Source organism: Chiloscyllium plagiosum, unplaced genomic scaffold, assembly GCF_037043375.1.
Source record: "Chiloscyllium plagiosum isolate Xiang-an unplaced genomic scaffold, Cpla_swu_hap1 HiC_scaffold_1, whole genome shotgun sequence".
Classification (NCBI taxonomy): Eukaryota; Metazoa; Chordata; class Chondrichthyes; order Orectolobiformes; family Hemiscylliidae; genus Chiloscyllium; species Chiloscyllium plagiosum.
The window spans coordinates 27,901,477-27,922,225 of record NW_028270139.1 but is presented as its reverse complement, the minus strand read 5'-3'; the positions used below and the strand labels follow the sequence as shown (position 1 = coordinate 27,922,225).

General features: G+C 42.7%; 1 protein-coding gene and 1 long non-coding RNA gene across 3 annotated transcripts in view; one reads left to right on the top strand and one right to left on the bottom strand.

Annotated features, from left to right (window-relative positions):
* Nucleotides 1-9,828: 9,828 nt before the first annotated feature.
* On the bottom strand, nucleotides 9,829-20,432 carry LOC122553340 (uncharacterized). Of its 2 annotated transcripts, XR_006312686.2 has the most exons (3): nucleotides 20,195-20,432; nucleotides 13,407-13,530; nucleotides 9,829-10,103 (listed from the first exon to the last, which is right to left on the bottom strand). It is a non-coding gene; the product is annotated as an uncharacterized LOC122553340 (long non-coding RNA). The 2 variants fall into 2 exon arrangements; XR_015755710.1 differs by lacking the exons at nucleotides 9,829-10,103; nucleotides 13,407-13,530 and adding an exon at nucleotides 17,712-19,269.
* LOC122553330 (uncharacterized) overlaps nucleotides 19,867-20,749 on the top strand; it is a 40,054-nt gene continuing 39,171 nt past the window's right edge. The window contains exon 1 of the mRNA XM_043696896.2: nucleotides 19,867-20,103. Coding sequence (XP_043552831.2) covers nucleotides 19,985-20,103 — 119 coding nt within the window. The 5' untranslated portion in view covers nucleotides 19,867-19,984. The remainder of the gene's footprint in view (nucleotides 20,104-20,749) is intronic.

The window sequence follows — 20,749 nt, the reverse complement described above, 5'->3', positions numbered from 1 at the left end:
TGTGCAGGTTAGGTGAATTGGCCATGCTAAATTGCCCACAGTGTTAGGTGTAGGGGAATGGGTCTAGGTGGGTTGCTCTTCGGAGGGTCGGTGTGGACTTGTTGGTCCGAAGGGCCTGTTTCCACACTGTAAGTAATCTAATCCAATCTAAAAACATACCTAACATAATAAAGCATTTAGTTATGACATGAATTTGGCAACATCTTGTGAACTTACCTTTCGTACAGTTCCCAGCTCCAATTCATGGCTCCCCTCAGTTCATGACACTTCAGCACTGGTCTTGTCAGTCATGTCTAGGCATAGTTCATTGCAGTGAGTCAGAGATCTGGGCTGAATACAATCCTGTCTTCCATCCATTGAACTGTCAGCAAGATTCAGGGGACAGGCTAGTCAGAACGTCAGGCATATAGATGACAGAAGGAGTGGAGGCTGGGGGTGGATGGGGGGAGCAGAGGCATTTATACAATTGGGGATGAGGACAGTGACGGGAGGAAACTAAAGATGAATGGGGGTAATGCAGAACAGCATCAGGAGGCAAGGTAGGCTATGGGAGGGGTATAACTGACTGTGACCACCACTGTGGCTTCTACTGTAAGAGTGTAAAGTAACAGTTTGGCATCAGCAAGGTGTAATGCCAGGGTTCAAAGGGGAAGGGAAGGTAATTGTAGATAAAGTTCAATGTGGTGGATCTCTATATTGGAGGTGGGTGGAATCGGCTGTCAGAGTAGTCGAGGTAAAAGGAGATGTGAAGGTTTGGTTGTTGGGGGGGGGGGGTGAAGCCTAGTGTTGATGGGATCCATCACAAGATATGTTCCCAGTCAACCCCTTCCCTCCTCCAAATGTAAAGTGCTACTAGAAAATGACTAAAACAATCCCACGCGAGGGGAGTAAGTGTCAGTTTTAATGGGCCAAAGCACAGAATCATTGTTTGCTCGTGCAATAACATTGTACTGATAAAAACATGAAGCATCCATTTTCGAAGCACAGCTATGTTTAATTTGCAATTATTGCACGGCCCATTCATCATGTATTCAGACTGAGGGTGCTTAGGGGGTCAGATGCCTTTTGCTTCAGACCACTTGCAAACTGGGCATCTCAGTAATGTGGTAAAAAGAATGACTGCAGATGCTGGAAACCAGATTCTGGATTACTGGTGCTGGAAGAGCACAGCAGTTCAGGCAGCATCCAAGGAGCAGCGAAATCAACGTTTTGGGCAAATGTCGATTTCGCTGCTCCTTGGATGCTGCCTGAACTGCTGTGTTCTTCCAGCACCAGTAATCCAGAATCTCAGTAATGTGCAAGTTAGTAGCAAAGATGCTATAAAAGATCAGTGCTGGCTGAAGGGGAACCACTATTACTGAACTTCCAAAGTTCCTATATGGGCCATGTAACTTTGGGTCCTCCTTTGTCATATAACTGGTATGATGCTCTGTACTGAATGCAGTATGAAGTTGAGTGTTTGATATGGGTCAATAAGAGGAAGGATGTCAGGACACTGCAGGCACTCTCTTCTCAATGACATTGGATGTTTCTTACCTTTGGGATACTTTCACTAAGTTGCTGTATGCATTGAACCTGAATGTGGGTGAATAATGGAAATTATATCCCTCATTATCAGGAATATCCCTACTGTAAGGGAGCCCATATCAAGTGCAACGGATGTGGTAGATGAGGTGTTTGGCTGTGCAGGAAAATCTCTGCCAGATGTGGAAGGAGCCTTTTAGGCCTTGGACAGAGGTGAGGGAAGAGGTCTCTGTCTTCATCGTCGGCAACCAACTCAACATGGACGTCTACTTCAAACCCTCCAACTCCCACTGGTCTACAGTAGTTTCCTTATCTCCCCTCCCTCCACCTCATCCGAGATCTAACCCTCCAACTCGGCAGTGCCCTATTGAACTGTGTTACCTGTCCTTCCCACCTATCCGTGCCACCTTCCTCTCCCACCTATCACTATCACCCCTCGCCTACATTTACCTATCGCCTTCCCAGTTACCTCACCCCAATCCCCACCCTCCTATTTATCTCTCTGCCCCCTTGCCCCTACCCCTATATTCCTGATGAAGGGCTTATGCCCGAAATGTCAACTCTCCTGCACCTTGGATGCTGCCTGACCTTTTTCCGGTGCCACACTTTTCGACTCTGATCTCCAGCATCTGCAGTCCTCACTTTCACCTAAAAAGGGGAACAAATGTATAAAATGCTGGAGGAACTCAGCAGATCTGCCAGCATCTATGGACAGAGAAACAGCGTTCATGTTTTGAGTCCTTTTAGACCTCACTTGTAATATTGTGTACAGTTGAGGACAGCATATTTTAGGAAAGGTGTGCAGACATTGGACAGCATTCAAAAGTGAATAACTAGGATGGCTCCAGGAATGAGAAACGTCATTATGATGATACATTGAAGATGTTGGGACTGTTCTCCCTGGACAGAAGAAGGATGAGACGAGAACTAATTGCAGTTTTCAAAATCATGAGTGGGCTGGACAGAGCAGATAGGATGAAGCTATCCCCACTTGTAAAAGTAATAAAAATGAGAGGGTATACATTTAAATTGATATGCAAATGAAGCAAGAATGATGTAAGGAAAAACATTGAGTACTTAGTACTGTATATGGAATGCACAGCCTGGATATGGAGTGGAGGCAGGTTCAATTGAAGCATTCAAGGGAGCATTGGATGTTTTTTTAGATAGTAATGATGTACAGGGATATGGGAAAAAGCAGGAGATTGGCAGGAGCCTGACTTGATTATATGCAGACATGATAGGCTGAATGGCCTCCTTTGTTCTGTAATAGTTCTGTGGGTAATTCTGAGTCGAGAAAGACTATTCTTCAGAACTCTTCTTCAGAATAATGGGGTGATTTGTGGTTAATTAGCAAAGCATTCAATCCACCCCGTGATCTTTTTGATGAGATAATCTAAATGGTTAAGAATGCTTTGCATTGGATGTCAAATGTTTCTAATATTAGGAGACTAAAGTGTGTATGTAAATGTAATTTGTGAGACATGAGACAACTAATATGATGAAATATATAGTGGTGAAGACTACAATTCCTTACCATTGTATTTGAAGAATTTGGCTCAAAAGATAATACAGGCAGCCTGCCCATTGCCTTTCTGGCATCTCCGAACTATCCTTTATATTTTGTGACAAACACATCATGCAGCCCACCCACCTTTAAGCGGCTTATCCTCTGCTGAGAGTGGTACATGTTTTTGGATTATTCCTTCCTGATCATTGGCTACTTAAGAGATTCATTACAGCTCAGCCACAATACAGGTGAATGAGGAAGGCAAGCAGCTTCAATGCTTATATTGTATATTGTTTCCATTCCTAGTGGGACTGTAAGAGTTTAGCAAGTACTGACCAATCACAGAACCCCATCTATTGTTCTGCATTTTGCAAGTATGCATTAGTTGAGTACGGTCAGTACTCTTCCAGTTTTGAACAGCCAAATGGACTTGTTGTTTCCACCAGTTGTTGGGATGCACAGTCTATAAGTTAGGCACAAATGACTGTGACAAAATGAAAGCATTATGGCTTCTCCCTGGGAAACAGCTTTTTATGATGTTTTTGGTCATTCACTAGCTATATACTGATGCAACAGGATCCATTCCTGGTCAATTTGGCCACTGTACCGTAAGTAATACTCAGACTGTTTCAGAGCTGCGGTCTGATGAAATGCAATTGCTCGATCTAGCCACTCAATGAGATAATTTATTTGATACACCTGCAGTCAATAAATCAACTGTTCCTCCGGTGTGATCTACAATAGGCAGGAATCAGACAAAGATTTATAAGCTCAGAATATGGTCACCTAGACAACCACTTCCAAAGCAAATATAATGTTTGAGGTGGGTTTCAGATTCCCCTTCATGTCATTCAAACAATTTGGGAACTAACTCCTGTTCAAATCTGGGCCATCTGTGGTTGTGTTTAAAGCTGCTGTGCCTAGATATGTAAATATGGCATAATAGTGGGTGACATTGACATGATATGAGAGGCCTTCCATGCCCAATACACCCTCCATAATATCAAGTGACATGGGAGCACCAAAATACCAATCCTTTGCTGTCATGTGTCCTGCTTACATGGTGAATTTGAAATGGTGAATTCCAGGCCATATTAGGTACTGAAAACAAAGTGAAGAGGGAAAGAAAGAGTCTCCTAATGGAGTGAGAAAAAGAATATTCGATATTCTTTTTTGATGTTTTTAATTTGAAGTAATTTTAATTTTGAACAATAAATAAAGCCAGCTGGAATGAAATTGAACACTTAATACAGTTATTTTTATTTTCCGAGTGGTTGACTGTCATAATCGTCATCCAGCGTAATACCAAAAGGTATTTTATTGAACTTCCTGGGATAAGTTGAGTTTGTATTTATCATGCGCATACAGGAACTTCATACTCGGAAAGGGATTTCACTAGGCATACAGACAGTGAGATTATCACCAAATTAACTGATACAATCAAACAGTAAATTCTAGATTTCTGCATTTAATCGTGTATCTGCCTTCACCTGAAGTTACATGTAAAAATCAGCAAAACCATTAGCTTCACCATGATTTTGACAGCAATTTTCAGACCAAAGTTTTACAGAAGCCACAACATCTAAGCTAAGATGTGCCTTAATCTGAAATGCAGTTTCCACTACAAAGTCAATAATTATCATTTCAGCAGTAATTTTCCCCAGTAAGAGGTTCTATATCTCAGGCAAATGGTTGGACATCTCAACTGAGCTATTGACAAGTACATTATGTGTTAATGATTTGGAACCACATTACATTTGGCCTGGACAAAATTTGCAAGTTATTGGTATTAGCTATCAAAATGAATTTTGGTTCAGATATAGTGTAAGAAATTAGTAAGTTGCTAAGATCTAAAGATGAATGTTCTGTCCAACATAATGCATGGGGAATTCTTCCAATATTGCAGCATAAATGGGGCTGTACACTTTATTCAAGTAATTGAAGGATTATCTGTAGGTCATCACCAAAACAATGTAACAGATGGGTTCTGACAGATTGATCGGTTGTTCTGAATTGTTAGCATGGTGTACAGTCACTTGAGAGATGAATTTGACAAGATTTACAACTATATCTGAGAAGTGATCAAAGACTAAACATTAAAAGCTAAAGACAACTTTTATTTTAGCCACTTGAGAATTTGGTTGCTTGCTTTGGAGGAAAATTATCAATAATGCAAACAGCTACATTAGACCCATATTCAAAAATTCCTTATGTAAAATGCACTTTGTGGCTAACATCATTTTTTTGCAGAAATGTCAAGTATATTTGGCCTTGTTAAGCTGCAAATTCAAACAATTTTTCATTATCGGATCATTTTCGCAGAGAATGGTTAAATAATAAAATGATTGCGTACAGTTCTGGTCGCCGCATTATAAGAAGGATGTGGAAGCTTTGGAAAGGATGCAGAGGAGATTTACTAGGATGTTGCCTGTATGGAAGGAAGGTCTTACGAGGAAAGGCTGAGGGCCTTGAGGCTGTTCTCGTTAGAGAGAAGAAAATTGGGAAGTGACTTAATAGAGACATACAAGATAATCAGAGGGTTAGATAGAGTGGACAGGGAGAGCCTTTTTCCAAGTATGGGGATGGCAAACACGAGGGGACACAACTTTAAAGTGAGGGAAGATAGGTATAAGACAGATGTCAGAGGTAGTTTCTTTACTCAGAGAGTAGTAAGGGTATGGAAGTGCATTTAAGTCGTCATTGGACAGGCAAATGGACATACATGGAATAGTGTAAGTGGGATGGGCTTCAGATTAGTATGGGGAGAAAGTGAGGTCTGCAGATGCTGGAGATCAGAGCTGGAAATGTGTTGCTGGAAAAGCGCAGCAGGTCAGGCAGCATCCAGGGAACAGGAGAATCGACGTTTCGGGCATAAGCCCTTCTTCAGGATGACAGGGCAGCGCAACATCGAGGGCCGAAGGGCCTGTACTGCGCTGTAATGTTCTATGTTCTATAATTTGTCACAGGAATAACGAAGACAGTCAGCCTTGTATTTATTATAAGTGAATAAACATGTGAAACAGAAGATGATCCAGAGATATGAAAAAGTCTATTTTGAATCAGTAACAGTAAAGAGCCAGGAGGGTTAGCGGAAGAGGACAAATGGTTTCATTCTGAATTGTAAAAATGCATGGCAGAATATTTAGATCAGTCGCAAAGCTGGAGCCAGTGAATCAGAGGCCAGAGGTACTCTGATGGTGGTGTTTAGACCTCCAGTTGGTTTCATCATGCCCCCTGTACATTAGCCACGCTGAGAAAACATTCTTGCAAGTCTGCCAGATAGGCACAAGATGTTTGCAAAATAAACTATGTCAATCTCAATGTCTTGCCAGTAAACACAAAATTTTTGAAGGCTAAGTGGGCGGCACGGTGGCACAGTGGTTAGCACTGCTGCCTCACAGCGCCAGAGACCCGGGTTCAATTCCTGCCTCAGGCGATGGTCTGTGTGGAGTTTGCACGTTCTCCCCGTGTCTGCGTGGGTTTCCTCCGGGTGCTCCAGTTTCCTCCCACAGTCCAAAAATGTGCATATTAGGTGAATTGGCCATGCTAAATTGTCCGTAGTGCTAGATGAAGGGGTAAATGTAGGGGACTGGGGTAAATGTAGGGTTGCGCTTTGACGGGTCGGTGTGGACTTGTTGGGCCGAAGGGCCGGTTTCCACACTGTAAGCAATCTAATCAATCCTAGCAATGACTCTCTTCCTTTACAAAGATTATCGTGGCTAGTTGGTCACTGACAACTAAGCAGCAGGATTTGTTGGGCAGGCAATTCGTATGAATGACAATGGTCAGCAGGTCAACACATTCAGTCAATAAATGACACACCACTTCCTATGAAATAGACACGTAACGTAGCACACTGAAAGATACATCCTGCATTTTGGAAATGCAACAGCATCTGTGTAGCTTTCAACAACTAGTCATGGTGGCACCACTACTGGATTTGAAATTGGAGTGCCCATACAAACTCCAGCTGAGATCAGTTAACTCATTCAGAACAATTATTTGGAGGTCATGTTGCAGCTGTACAGGACAATGGCTGGGCCACTTTTGGAATATTGCATGCAATTCTGGTCTCCTTCCTATTGGAAGGATGTTGTGAAAGTTGAAAGGGGTCAGAAAAAATTTTACAAGGATGTTGCCTTGGTTGGAGGATTTGAGCCAAAGGGAGAGATTGAATAGGCTCGGGCTGTTTTCCCTGGAGCATCGGAGGCTGAGGGGTGACCGTATGGAGGTTTATAAAATCATGAGAGGCATGGATATGATAAATAGATAAGGTCTTTCCCCTGTGTGGGGGAGTCCAGAACTAGAGGGCATAGGTTTAGTGTGAGAGGGGAAAGATATAAAAGGGACCTAAGGGGCAATGTTTTCATGCAGAGGGTGGTGCCTGTAATGGAATGAGCTGGCAGGGGAAGTGGTGGAGGCTGGTACAATTGTAGCATTTAAATAGCATCTGGATGGGTTTATGAATAGGAAGGGATGGGCCAAGTGCTGACAAATGAGACTAGATTAGGTTGGGATATCTGGTTGGCATGAATGACTGGACCAAAGAGTCTGTTTCTGTGCTGTACATCTCTATGACTCTACGATTCTAACTATTAAATCAGGCGTGAATTCTCCAAGACTTTCCCTTTAGTTTCCTCAGTTTCTCCCACTAATTGCTGTTAGATTGGCAGACAATCCAGGCTGATTACCTGAGTGGTGTAGCCACTAGATTTTGTCAAAGTTGCAGTGGCTGATTAGAAGAGCTCCCCAGGAATCCCTCTCGACCTGCTCTTGCCATGGAGGCTTTCAGAATGGTCACCGAGAGTCAGTGAACTGACTAATCACTCGTCTAAAACCTATAGTAATTTGTCAGGAATTTCCTCTTGATTACACCAATTTTGGTGTTTCCTCTTCACATTTCCAGTAGCTTTCGGGTGGTGAAATGGAGACAGCCTCACGGAAAATCCTGGACAAAATGTGTTTTCTTGCTCCTTTCTTTAGCCACCAGAAAAATCCGTGCTAAATGTTTTTTTCCCAATGAAGTTACATTGAATATTTTGACACCGTCACTATGGGCCAACTATCACAGATAAGATTTCAATATGAGTAAATTGGAGTTCGTCAATCTTGGATTAAGAAAAGATGGATCCATTTTCTTTTTAAATGGTGAAATATAGTGCAGATCCAAATAAAATGTATTGTGTCATGGTCATCATAAGGTAAAGGTACTGAACACCCAAGTGAAAATATAATACAAGTCAAGATTTCAACTATCCACCTGAAGATTATTCCATGTCCTCCCTCCATAACCATTTCCATCGGAGCACGGGGGTTGGTACTGTAAACCTCTCCCTTTGAAGCTCTCCATTTTGAAAAGGTAAAAGGAGCTAAGCTGTCAGGAGCTGAGTAAAATTTTGGATGACTCCTAGAGAACAAAATGCCACTTAAAAGATAAAGTACAGTAAAACCATAGAGTGATATTTTCTTTTTTTTGCATGTCTTAACTATAATCCTTTTTAATTCACTCATGGGGCATGGGCATTGCTGGCTGGCCAGCATTAATAGCCTGTCCCTGTGAAGGTGATGCTGAACTGCCTTCTTGAACTGTAGCAGTCCACATGCTGCAGGTTGTCACACGATGCCCTTAGGGAGGGAATTCCAGGATTGTAACCCAGTGACAGTGAAGAAACAGTGATGTACAGAGGAACCTCGATTATCCGAATGAGATGGGCGGGCACTATTTCGTTCGGATAATTGATTATTCAGTTAATTGATTTCCTCTGGGGCTTGGAGTTTTCTGTGAAGTCTGCTCCCGTCCAGGAGACTAGGCAAAAGCACACTGCGCGCAAGACCCTGCCCCTGTCCGCTCCCACCGCATTCCCCACGCTCGCCTCAACTTCATCTGCTCCCACCCCACCCCCCCACCCACTCCCAACTCCGTCTGCTCCCAACCCACCCCCAACCCCATCGGCTCCTTCCCAGCCACCTACCCACCCCCAACCCATCCGCTTCCAACCCCGTTTAACACCGCCCCCTCATCCGATCTCCTGCCAGCACCCAACCTCCCAACCCTATCCATCCCTACCCACTGTCCGCCTACCCCCCGACCGTGTCCCCCTCCCCTCCCACCCCAGGGGGTAACTGGACTGTACACCAACAGTAAGACTGCTGTTGCCTTTGTGGGGTAAGTCTCCAAATAGCATGCGTACATACATATGTGCACACACACGTTTTGATAAGTTCTCACTCTGTCTTGTACAGGACAATGTTGAAGAGATTATCTGGGGAAGGGAGGGGGGAGGTTTAGGGTAAACCCTGTGTAGAACTCCAGGGAAAGTGTGTGGGTGAGAGAGAGAGAGAGAGCGGGAGGCGAGACAGTTAGAGATGGTGCCTGGACTGTCCAGGACTGTTCTTGGCAGCATTCCAGTGAGCCGAGTTGGTTTTTAATCATTGTACCTGTAAACAAATGACACAATCAGGGTTGAAACAGCTCTTTGACGTAATGTTTCTATCAGGACCTTAAGATCACCTTTGGATAATCCGATATTTGGATAATTGATATTCAGATAAATCAAGGTACCTCTGTATTTCTCGATCAGGATAGTGAGTGGCTTGGAGGGTACTTACAGATGCTGGTTCTCCCATGTCTCTACTCCCCTCATCCTACTACATGCAAGTGGTCATGGGTTTGAAAGGTGCTGTCTTACATTCTTTAGTGAATTTCTGCAGTGCCAACTTGTTGATAGCTCACACTACAGAAGAGATATTACCCAGTAAATAGTGTTTGGCAAAGTTGCTTGCTGTTTATTTTTACAGTAAAAATCTTAAAACTTGAAATCTTGCTGAGCAATTTTTCAAGAGACAAAAAAACTTCAGATGCTGGAATCCAAAGTAGCCAGGCAGGAGACTGGAAGAACACAGCAAGCCAGTCAGCATCAGGAGGTGGAGGAGTCTGAAACGTTGAATTCCTTACCTCCTTATACTACATGACTTGCTGTGTTCTTCCAGCCTCCTGCCTGTCTACTGTGCAATTCTTCAATGCAGCCATGGGAAAGTCAAATATCTTTCTTATAGTCCTCTGTGGGTTCTGAAAAATGGACGCAGGATACAGATTAGTCATGATTTCATCGACTGCTTAAAAAGATATGAAGAACAAAACGCCCTATTTCTGTTCCTGTGTTCCTATGCAACAACAATTAAACTAAACAAAACATAGAAAGAAAATGTTACTCCTACTAAAATGTGTCCAGACTATATGTGATGCATGAGCAAGAACTGATTATTTATTGAGATGAATAATCTAATGAATCAAGTTTGAACAAACATGCACTTGGGTGCAGTACATCTACTCAAAGTTCTATTTTTGTAGAAATCACTTCTCTCTATTGTATGTACTTTGCTTATGGCTCTAGACTTGGCAAAAAGCCTTTCACTCAATCATTAAACAAAAACATCTACACGAGGTCAGGGTACCGGGTCACTGTTTCTTCCAGTGATAAACATGCATTTTAAGAAGTATGAAACCTTCCTTGAACAAACATGCAAATGTTGGCAGACAGGAGAAATTTTGGAAACTTGGGTCACTTTAAAGTTGATTAAAGTGAAAAAAAGTTTAAGGTTGTAAACCACTGTTGTGGTTCTGTTCGCCGAGCTGGAAATTTTTGTTGCAAACGTTTCGTCCCCTGTCTAGGTGACATCCTCAGTGCTTGGGAGCCTCCTGTGAAGCGCTTCTGTGGTGTTTCCTCCGGCATTTATAGTGGTCTGTCCCTGCCGCTTCCGGTTGTCAGTTTCAGCTGTCCGCTGTAGTGGCTGGTATATTTTGAACTTTGAACATTATGTGCACTCCCTATCCATACCTCTCAATGTTTCCCCTATTAATACCTTTCTCTTATGTCCTTGTCGAAGAGTGTGGTGCTGGAAAAACACTGAGGAGCAAGAGCATCGATGTTTCGAGCATAACCCCTTCATCAGGAATGAGGTTTGTGGCCCAAGGGGGCCGAGAGATAAATGGGAGGGAGTTGGGGCTGGGGGAAAGGTAGCTGGAAATGCGATAGGTAGATGAATGTGGGGGTAAAGATGATAGGTCGGAGAGGAGGGTGGAGCGGATAGGTGGGAAGGAAGATGGGCAGGTAGGACAGTCCATGAGAGCGGTGCCGAGTTGGAAGCTTGGATCTGGGATATGGTGGGGGGAGGGGAAATAAGGAAACTGGTGAAATCCACATTGATCCCCTGTGGTTGGAGGGTACAAAGGCGGAGGATGAGGGGTTCTTCCTCCAGGCATCGGTTGGTTAGGGTTTGGTGATGGAGGCGGCCCAGGACCTGCATGTCTTTGACGGAGTAGGAGGGGGAGTTAAAGTGTTCGGCTACAGGGCGGTGGGGTTGTTTAGTGTGTGTGTCCCAGAAATGTTCTCTGAAACATTCCGCAAGTTAGCGTCCTGTCTCCCCAATGTAGAGGAGACCACATCGGGAGCAACGGACACAGTAGATCTCGTGTGTGGATGTGCAGGTAAATATCTGTCGGATGTAGAAGGACCCTTTGAGGCCTTGGACGGAGGTAAGGAGGGAGGTGAGGGTACAGGTTTTGCACTTCTTGCGATATCAGGGGAAGGTGCCGGGAGTGAAGGACGTGGACATAACAAGGGAGTCGTGGAAGGAATGCAGATAGGGGTGGGGAGGGAAATATATCCCTGGTGTTTGTAGGTAGCGGAAATGGTGAAGGGTGATGTGATGTATCTGGAGGTTGGTGGGGTGGAAGGTGAGGACTAGGGAGGTTCTGTCCTTGTTGCAGTTGGAGGGGTGGGGTTAAGTGCAGAGGTGCAGGAAGTGGAGGAGATATGCTGGAGAGCATCATCGACCACATGGGAGGTGAATGTCCTTGCGTCAGTTCTTTGATTTGTCATATTATCATATATTTAATCCCTTATCCTCACTATTTAGTTTAAAATCCTCTATATTTGCTTAGTAATGCAGTTCACTGGAACACCAGCCCATCATAGATTGGGTGTAGACCAATTTTTCCCATTTTTCACACTGAATAGATGGTTGGCTATTGGGCAGCTAAAGGAATTCGGGGGGAAGAAGGAGCATCTTTGTTTTTACTTTTCCAATTTTTTTCAAATTGTAAGAGTTGACTCTTATTCTGCTTTAAGGAAAGGGTTTGGTGAATAGATGGTAACTATTAAAGTCTATCCTATCTTTCTGGTTCAAAATAGTATATGAATTGATGGCAAGAATAAAATATATACTAAAGAAAGGAAAATACATAATTTAATAAGGTAATTAAGAAATTAAGTCAAATACATTAGAAATGGTACCACTGGTAATGAGTTACAGTTCCAGCATGTGGTTATTCCTAGCTGCCAATGTAATCAAGGTCTGTAGTACAGGAGCTTTTGACTCAGTACTTCATGAGACATTGCAACACACTGCATCGGGGGATGAATGTTACCTGGATGCTTTGAACTAGGAGATAGTCACACCCCTTAACAATAGGATCTTCTGATTTGATCAGCGATAATGGACAGGTGAATGTGCCTGTGAGGCAGGTAAGAGGACACAAGAGGGCAGCAGTGAAGTAGCCCCAGGATTTGCAATTGTCCAGAAGGGTATGTAGATATTTCAGCTTGTTTGAATGAGAGTGAAGAGTAGATAAGCTGACCATGGCAAAGAAAGCCATACAAGTGGGGGAAGCAAAACAGATATTTATGGTATTAAGGAGATATATAATGAGAGGGATTGACACAGTTTTCCGCAGCAAAGAATCCAGCTGTGTTGCCTGTCCAGTGCTAAGGTTTGAGACACCTGGTCAGGGCTGAACAGCAACCTAGAGTGGAAGGTGGAGCATAGAGTCATCATCATCTGTGTAGGTACCAAAGATTTTGACTGGACAAGCAAGAACTTCAACACAATCAGCATAAGGTGGGCACTGAACTAATAAATAGAACCTCAAAGGTAATAATTTCTGAATTATTACTTGAACTGCATTTAAATTGGTATAGGTCAAATAAAATTAGAGAGATGACTGTTGTCGTAGAAATGGGTTCCAATTTGTGGGGCACCAATACTCAGTGCTAAGTTGCACTGAGATGACTTGCATTTATGTGCCTCTGAGCTAAAGAGTTAGCTGACCCAAGTTAAAGAAGAGACAGTTTAAGCTGCTTTCCTTAATTAACTAACTTCAGTTGCCATTCCAGTTGAGAAACGTGAAACCTCGATGAAGGCTAGAAAATTTTGAATTTAAGCCACAATGCCAGCCGTCAGCAGCAGGGAGTAGATAGCTGCACTGTGATCACACGTAAGCACTCTATCATCTCGATACAGCCTCCATTGATAGTGGGCTGCTCTAAAAATTATTTTCCTTGTTTTGCAAAAGGTGAAGTGAATCTCATACCTGTGTAATTGTACTGTCAATGTTGATTACTTCTATTGTGCAGTAAAAGCTTCAATTGTACAAATAATAATGAGTTTGAGTTGCTCCAGAGTGCAGCATTGTAGAAAAGGCCCATTGTTAAGTGCTGTCGAAATTCAATAGGAGAATATCAGTTCTAGTGAGATGTAGCTTGAACAAGGAACCAGGTAAATTATTACTGTATTCACTGAAACAAGGAAGAATGTGAGATCTAATAAAATGTTCAAAGAGGTATTCAGGTTTGAGGAGGTAAATAGTAACTGATTATTTTCTCTGGCTCATGAATCAGTAACACATTGTAAACTTGGGATTTCTGCTAGAAGCATGAAAGGAAAGAACATTTTCCTGCAAATTAATAGATGGAATGCCTTGCCAGAAGTGATTGTGGGGATTGTTTGTACAGTATTCGCCGTCAAAAAGACTTACTGGCAAAACAACCACACTTCACTATTATCATACTTATTCCTTTGAAATTCAATTGGGCAAAATATTTCAAATGAAGTGAGATATACACTGATAAGTAACCCTATCTGTGTAATCTTCTGCAGGACTACAAGTCCTTGCGATATCTATGTACCTCCTTTTCGGTCATGAACATCACTACTTTTAATTCATATCTCATTGATGACCACTTCTTCAGCTGCAATGGCCATACGCTCTCTCTTGAAATTCTCTGCATCTCTTGGGAAGAAACCATAATTAATATTCTGAGTTCAGTGACTCAGTTCTGATAAGGAGTCACTGGGTTCAAAATGTTAACTCTTTTTTTCCGCAGATGTGGCCTGACCTGTTGAGTTTCACCAGCAATTTCTGTTTTTGTTTCAGGTCTCCAACATCTGTAGTAGTTTGTTTTATTATGCATCTGCATCTTTGGAGTTGAGAGGTCAACCAGTGATATTTAAACTGAGGCTGACAGTACCCCGGACCTACCAAGTGACATATTCTGCATCTCTTTCCTCCTTGAGCCACTCCTTAAAGCTCACCTCTTTCACCAAACTTCGGCATATTCCCTACTATCTGGATGTAAGTTAGCTCGCTGAGCTGGAAGGTTCATTTTCAGACGTTTCATCACCATTCCAGGTAACATCATCAGTGAGCCTCTAGTGAAGCACTGGTGGTATGGCCTGATTTTTAAAATGTATTTAGGTTTCCTTTTGTTGGTGATGTCATTTCCTGTGGTGATGTCATTTCTTGTTCTTTTCCTCAGGGAATCGTAAATGGGATCAAAGTCAATGTATTTGTTGATAGACTTCCGGTTGGAGTGCCATGCTTCTAGGAATTCTCGTGCATGTCCCTGTTTAGCTTGTCCTAGGATGGATGTATTATCCCAGTTGAAATGGTGTCCTTCCTCATCTGTATGTGAGATAGAAAAGGAGGTACATACTAGTGAGAGTGTCGTTTTGTGGCTAGTTGATGTTCATGTATCCTGGTGGTTAGTTTTCTGCCTGTTTGTCCAATGTAGTGTTTGTTACAGTTCTTGCAAGGTATTTTGTAAATTACATTAGTTTTGCTTGTTGTCTGTACAGGGTCTTTCAAGTTCGTTAGCTGTGTTTTAATGCATTGGTGGGTTTGTGGGCTACCATGATGCTGTCTTAGTAAGAGGATTAAATTGCAAATTCCAGGATGTGGACAAGAAGGATTTCTTAGCAACCATAAAAACAACACTGAAAGATGACAAATTCACAGAAGAAACCCAGCAAACCATCAGACATACAGTCACAACATTCAGCAGGAAAAAGGAAGGAAACACACTCAATACACAAGAAAGGAATACATAGAAGGACTAAAACAAAATTTTAAAATATTGTTATCCTACCTGCAGACAAAGCACGCTTGACAGTCATTTTAAATCAAAGAGGCTACATTGAGAAAGCAAACACACTACTTGCAGATACCAACATTTACCAACAAGTGGCAATAGATCCGACCCCACAACTACAGAACCAAATCACAGCCCTACTCAAAAAATCTCCAGGAATCTGGAGAAATAAATAAGACCAACTTCCAAAAAATGAAAAAAGACAGATCCAACACACCACACCTCTGTGGATTACCCAAAATTCAGAAACTAGGAGCCCCCCCCCCCCCCCCCCACCCAGACCCATAGTCTCGCTATCTGGGACACCAACTTACAGATTGGTTAAGGAGCTACACCAAAGACTAAAACACTTAGTAGAAGGCTCACACCACTCCATCCACACCACCCAAGAATTCCTGAAGATCCAAGACACCAAGACAGAAGAGGATGAAACAATTGTCTCCTTTGACGTAACAGCCCTATTCACATCCATCAACATCAACTTGGCCAAGGAAACATTGACTACACAATTAGAAAAACTAAAGACACATACACCAAACACCACTAACTTCATCAGCAAGGACTTATGCCTTACCACCCACTTCACCTTCAATAACAAAAACTACAGACAAATGAAACCCATCGGATCCCCGATATAACTGTGGTGCGACACAGTGGCTCAGTGGTTGGCACTGCTGCCTCACAGCGCCAGGGACCCGGATTCAATTCCCACCTCGGGCAACTGTCTGTATGGAGTTTGCACATTCTCCCTATATCTGCGTGGGTTTCCTCTGCATTCTCCGGTTTCCTCCCACAGTCCAAAAATGTGCAGGTTAGGTAATTTGGCCATGCTAAATTGCCCGTAGTGTTAGGTGCATTAGTCAGGGGTAAATGTAGGGGAATGGGTCTGGGTGGGTTGTTCGTTGGAGGGTCAGTGTGGACTTGTTGGGCCGAAGGGCATATTTCCACACTGTAGGGAATGTAATCTAATCTAATCATCAGGGTTCTTAGCAGAGGCAGTAATGCAGAGACTCGAACAAAAAGCTCTGCCAATCATCCAACCCAAACTTTGGGTCCGCTACATGGATGACATCTTTGTCATCACTAAACAAAACAAGTTAGAGGAAACCTTCAAGACTATCAATAATTCCCTTACTGACATAAATACCATTACTGGCATAAAGAGGAGGAAAAACAACAATAAATGACTGTCAGACTACTCAGACTTCTTGGCATCATGGTAGCCCACAAACCCACCAACACACTAAAACAGCAGCTCATGAACTTGAAAGACCCGATAAAGGCAACAAGCAAAACTAATGTCATTTAGAAAATACCTTGCAAGAACTGTAACAAACACTACATTGGACAAACAGGCAGAACACCAACCACCAGGATACTTGAAGATCAATTAGCCACAAAAAGACATGACCCACTCTCACTAGTATCTTTACACACAGATGAGGAAGGACACCACTTTGACTGGGACAATACATCCATCCTAGGACAAGCCAAACAGAGACACGTGCGAGAATTCCTAGAAGCATGGCACTCCAACCATGCTTCTCTATCAACAACACATTGAGCCAGATCCCATTTATGACCCTGAGAACAGGAAATGATATCATCACAAGAAATGACATCACCAACAAAAGGAAACCTAAACGCATGAATAAAAAGCAGGCCATACCACAAGAGCTTCACAGGAGGCTCACTGATGATGTTTACCTGGTTATGGTGATGAAATGTCTGAAAACGAACCTTCCAGCTCAGCGAGCTAACTTACATCCAGAACCTCAACCTGAGCTACAAATTTTCTCAAAACTCGCTAACTCCCTAATATCTCATTAAGTGGCTCAATGCCAAATTTTGCTTGATAACATGCTCAAGAGATTCCTTGAAACATTTAACTGTACTAAGTTATGCACTAATGCAAGTTGCTGTTACTGTAAAGAATTTTTTAAAATGCAGGTGAAGAGCAGGAAAGTGAAATATGATCTAGCAGTGGTATGGGTTGATGTTGCGTTAATGCCACTGGATTAGTAAGCCAGAACCTCAAGCTAATGATTTATGGGCATGGGTTTGAATCCCACATATCAGATGATGAAATTTGAATTAAATAACAATCTAGAAAAATGCTAGCTTAATGGTGATCATGTGACCAAGATTGATTTTTTTTTTTAACTGTAAAAATTCATTTGATTTACTAATGCCTTTTAGGGAGAGAAATCTGCCATCCTTACCTGATCTAACCATTATACTACATCTATGGAAATGTAGTTTTATTTTCTTTTTTTTAAACAAAAGGATCTCATTGGATTTTATAATAGGCATGTGAAGCATTTTTCTAGTATGTTCCCAAGATGATGAAAAAACCTTGAATGTAAATCATTGCTATTCGCTTTGCATTAGTTTTTTTTTCTAGTGCTTATTTTTTTTCCCCAGCACCCATGTTGTGTGTGTGCAGGTGTGAGACACAGTGAAAGACACAAGGTGCACAAATCTTTATTCAGTTTCCAACACCAGGAAGAAAGGAAATGTAGTTGTTATTTGAAAATTAGGGATGGGCAATTAATTACTAGACTAGCTGATGACGCCCAAATCCCACAAACGAGCAACAAAAAGCTATGATGTTGGAAAATCAACCTTGCTGCTAAACCACAATAGTTGGAGAGTTATGGTGCTCCCTTAAACATATTTTGACTGGTTCAGATTCATGAGTATTTAGGCAAGCTTTCATTTAATTCCACAAATCAGTTTGTCTACTTAGTTCTTCACAACTTGGTCAAAAACAAAACCTTTGCAGTGAATGGAATAATAGATTCAGACAAGGGTGTTGTACATCCTGTCGTTCAAACATGTACTAACTGGTCCTATGTCTCATAAATCCTTTAGGAGCCAATGTTCACCTTCAGTTTTGAGTCAATGTTGTTTACATTGCTTTGAGGAGAGCTCAGAAGCTCAAGTGGAAACAGTGTTTTTTTTTTCTGGTCTTAATTCATTCACATCATCATTCATAATGCCTGAATCGCAGAGGGTCGGGTGGTGATGCCTCAAGGGAGAAATTCAACTCTCAACCATTTATGTTGCACAAGCTGTTAAAAACGGGGTAGCTGCTCTGCTCCAATATGTAGATGGGTCTGTAAAGAGATCAGGTAGCTGGTCAGCTTGGAAGAGCATGGAATCCAAATCTGTTACAATTTCCTCTTTGTGGCAAAGTACATCAAGCTAGCTTTGGATGTCAAAGATATGGCCTTTTCAGACGTAAAACAAATAGCTGTTTGTTGAACATCTTCCCCAGACTTCTGCTGACTTTATTACCAGGTAGATCTCCTGTTGTCACTTGGTAGGTCCAGGGTAGTGTCAGCCTCAGTATCACTGGTTCACCTCTCAACTGCAAAGATTTGGCAAACAGTAGCTCACTGTCAGCTTATGGTGAAATGGCAGGGAGAGTTTAGGAAGAAATTCCAACCCCATCGTCAGCTTCATCTGGAACAACAAGGGCTGCAGTTACATGGGAGCCCCGCCATCTGCAGGTTTCCTTCCAAGACACTCACCAACCTGACTTGGAAAAGATATCACCATTCCTTCACTGTTGTTGGGTCAAAATCTGAGAATACAGATCTATATTCAGCACAGCGGCTGCAGTGGTTCAAAAAGATAGCTCACCATCACCTTCTCAAGTAAGCACGGTAACTTGTTTTAAAACTGTGACCCTCAACCTACCATGCCCTCTGCTATAAAAACAATTTTTGGAATTTTGAGTCTCCTTTTGTGGAAAGATAGAACGCTTAATTAATATTTTTAAACTGGGGTCTGAACATGCTGTAGGGTTCCTGACTTGAAATGAACTAGTGCTTTGGAACAGTGGCACATTCCAAAAGTGAATAAAAAGAAATGATTTCAGAAACAAAGGAATATTCATGCTCCTCCTAGCTTGACTGGAAACCACATCGGGGTCCTCGCTGTTTAAACTCCATGGGTAAAAATACGGTGGATGCTGGAGATCACAATAAAGAACTAAATTGCTGGAGAAACTTAACTGATCTGCGAGGAGAAAGCAAATGAAAAATCAGATTGGTGTCAGAAGAATAACTTTCACATGAAGTCACTGAACTCCAAACACTGACTCGGCGTGCTCTCAGCACAGATGCTGCCAGACTTGCTGAGCTTCATCCAGTAATCTTGGTTTTTGTTTCTAACTCCCATTAAGTGTCTGACTTGTCCAGGCCGTGTAGGGTTAAAACCAAATTTAGTTCTTTTGTCAAATTTAGCTCTTTTAAATTAGCTCACAGATACATGGTTTTGATCTTATTCTTGTTAGAGATTTAAAAAAACTGAAAGCCTGCAGGTGAAAATTCAAAAAACAAAAAAAAACCTTCCTCTCTCGAACAGGAGAAACTCACTTCAAGCGAAAATCTGACTTTGGACGCCCCCACCCACCGACATACCCCTGTGGAAATACAGTGATTAACAGCCCCATAACATTAAACTAGGTCAGCAAAGTGCTGAGCTGTGGCCAACAAACAGTGAGTCACTGACTGAGGCTGTGTAAAGAGCCTAGGTGGAGTCTGCAGGTAATTGATGCTGAAACTTTTGGGAGCTAAGTATTCTTCCCTTCCCCGACTCTTCCCCCACATCACCACCACTCCTCCCCGTCCCAAGCAGCTGTCAGCAGAACCTACACGGCTAGCCGCTGGAAGGTTGAGTTGCAAGAGCCAGAGGTACTGCCTGATTCCCACCTCCCCCGGAAACCCCTCAAATGCCTGAACCAAAGAAAAAGGAGAAGTACGTCCTCCTGGATGATGACTCGGAGTGTGAGACCGAGGAGTTCAACAAGATGAAAATGTCTTGGATGGACACCCGCTCAGTGAAAGACGGGTAAGGGTGGGCTACCTAGAACTGGAGAGAAGCCACCGATTATATCAATACTTTGTGTGTGTCGAGGGGGGATTAAAATGCTCTACCTTACCTTGTCAGCTCTTGGTTAATTCCCCAAATAAACAAAGCTGAACGAATAGCCGGCTAAGGTCGGGCCACAGTGCAATCTTTCGGTGGTCTCATTGTATTGGCAGAGTTTTACCTGTTGAAAGGAATTCACTGTGGCAGGTCAAACTGGATTCTCCCCTCCCAGCCAGCCAAGCCAAAGCAACGGCTGCAGACTGAGCAGCTCATTCCATGGAAAAGGACGGGACTGATGGTGCAGCCCACTCGGGAAATGAACCCCCAAATGCTGGCGCTCAGGCGAATCCCGCACACAGAAAGGGGTTTGCAGTTCAGCAATGCTTCTTGCCACCACTGGGCGTCTCAAAGGGCCGTGTAATAAATGCAGGGCCTCTCCAAGTCGAGCCACTTTTGGAAAAAATTAATCAATCCAATCACAGGAAACTCCCATAGACGTGACAGTGACCGAATAATTTGTTTGTGTGGATGCATTGACTGAATCAGTGTTGCAGGTTGAGAGCTGACCATTGGCCTAGGACCAGATCTTCCTTTACAGTTACCTGAAAGGGTAGATGGGGTCCCC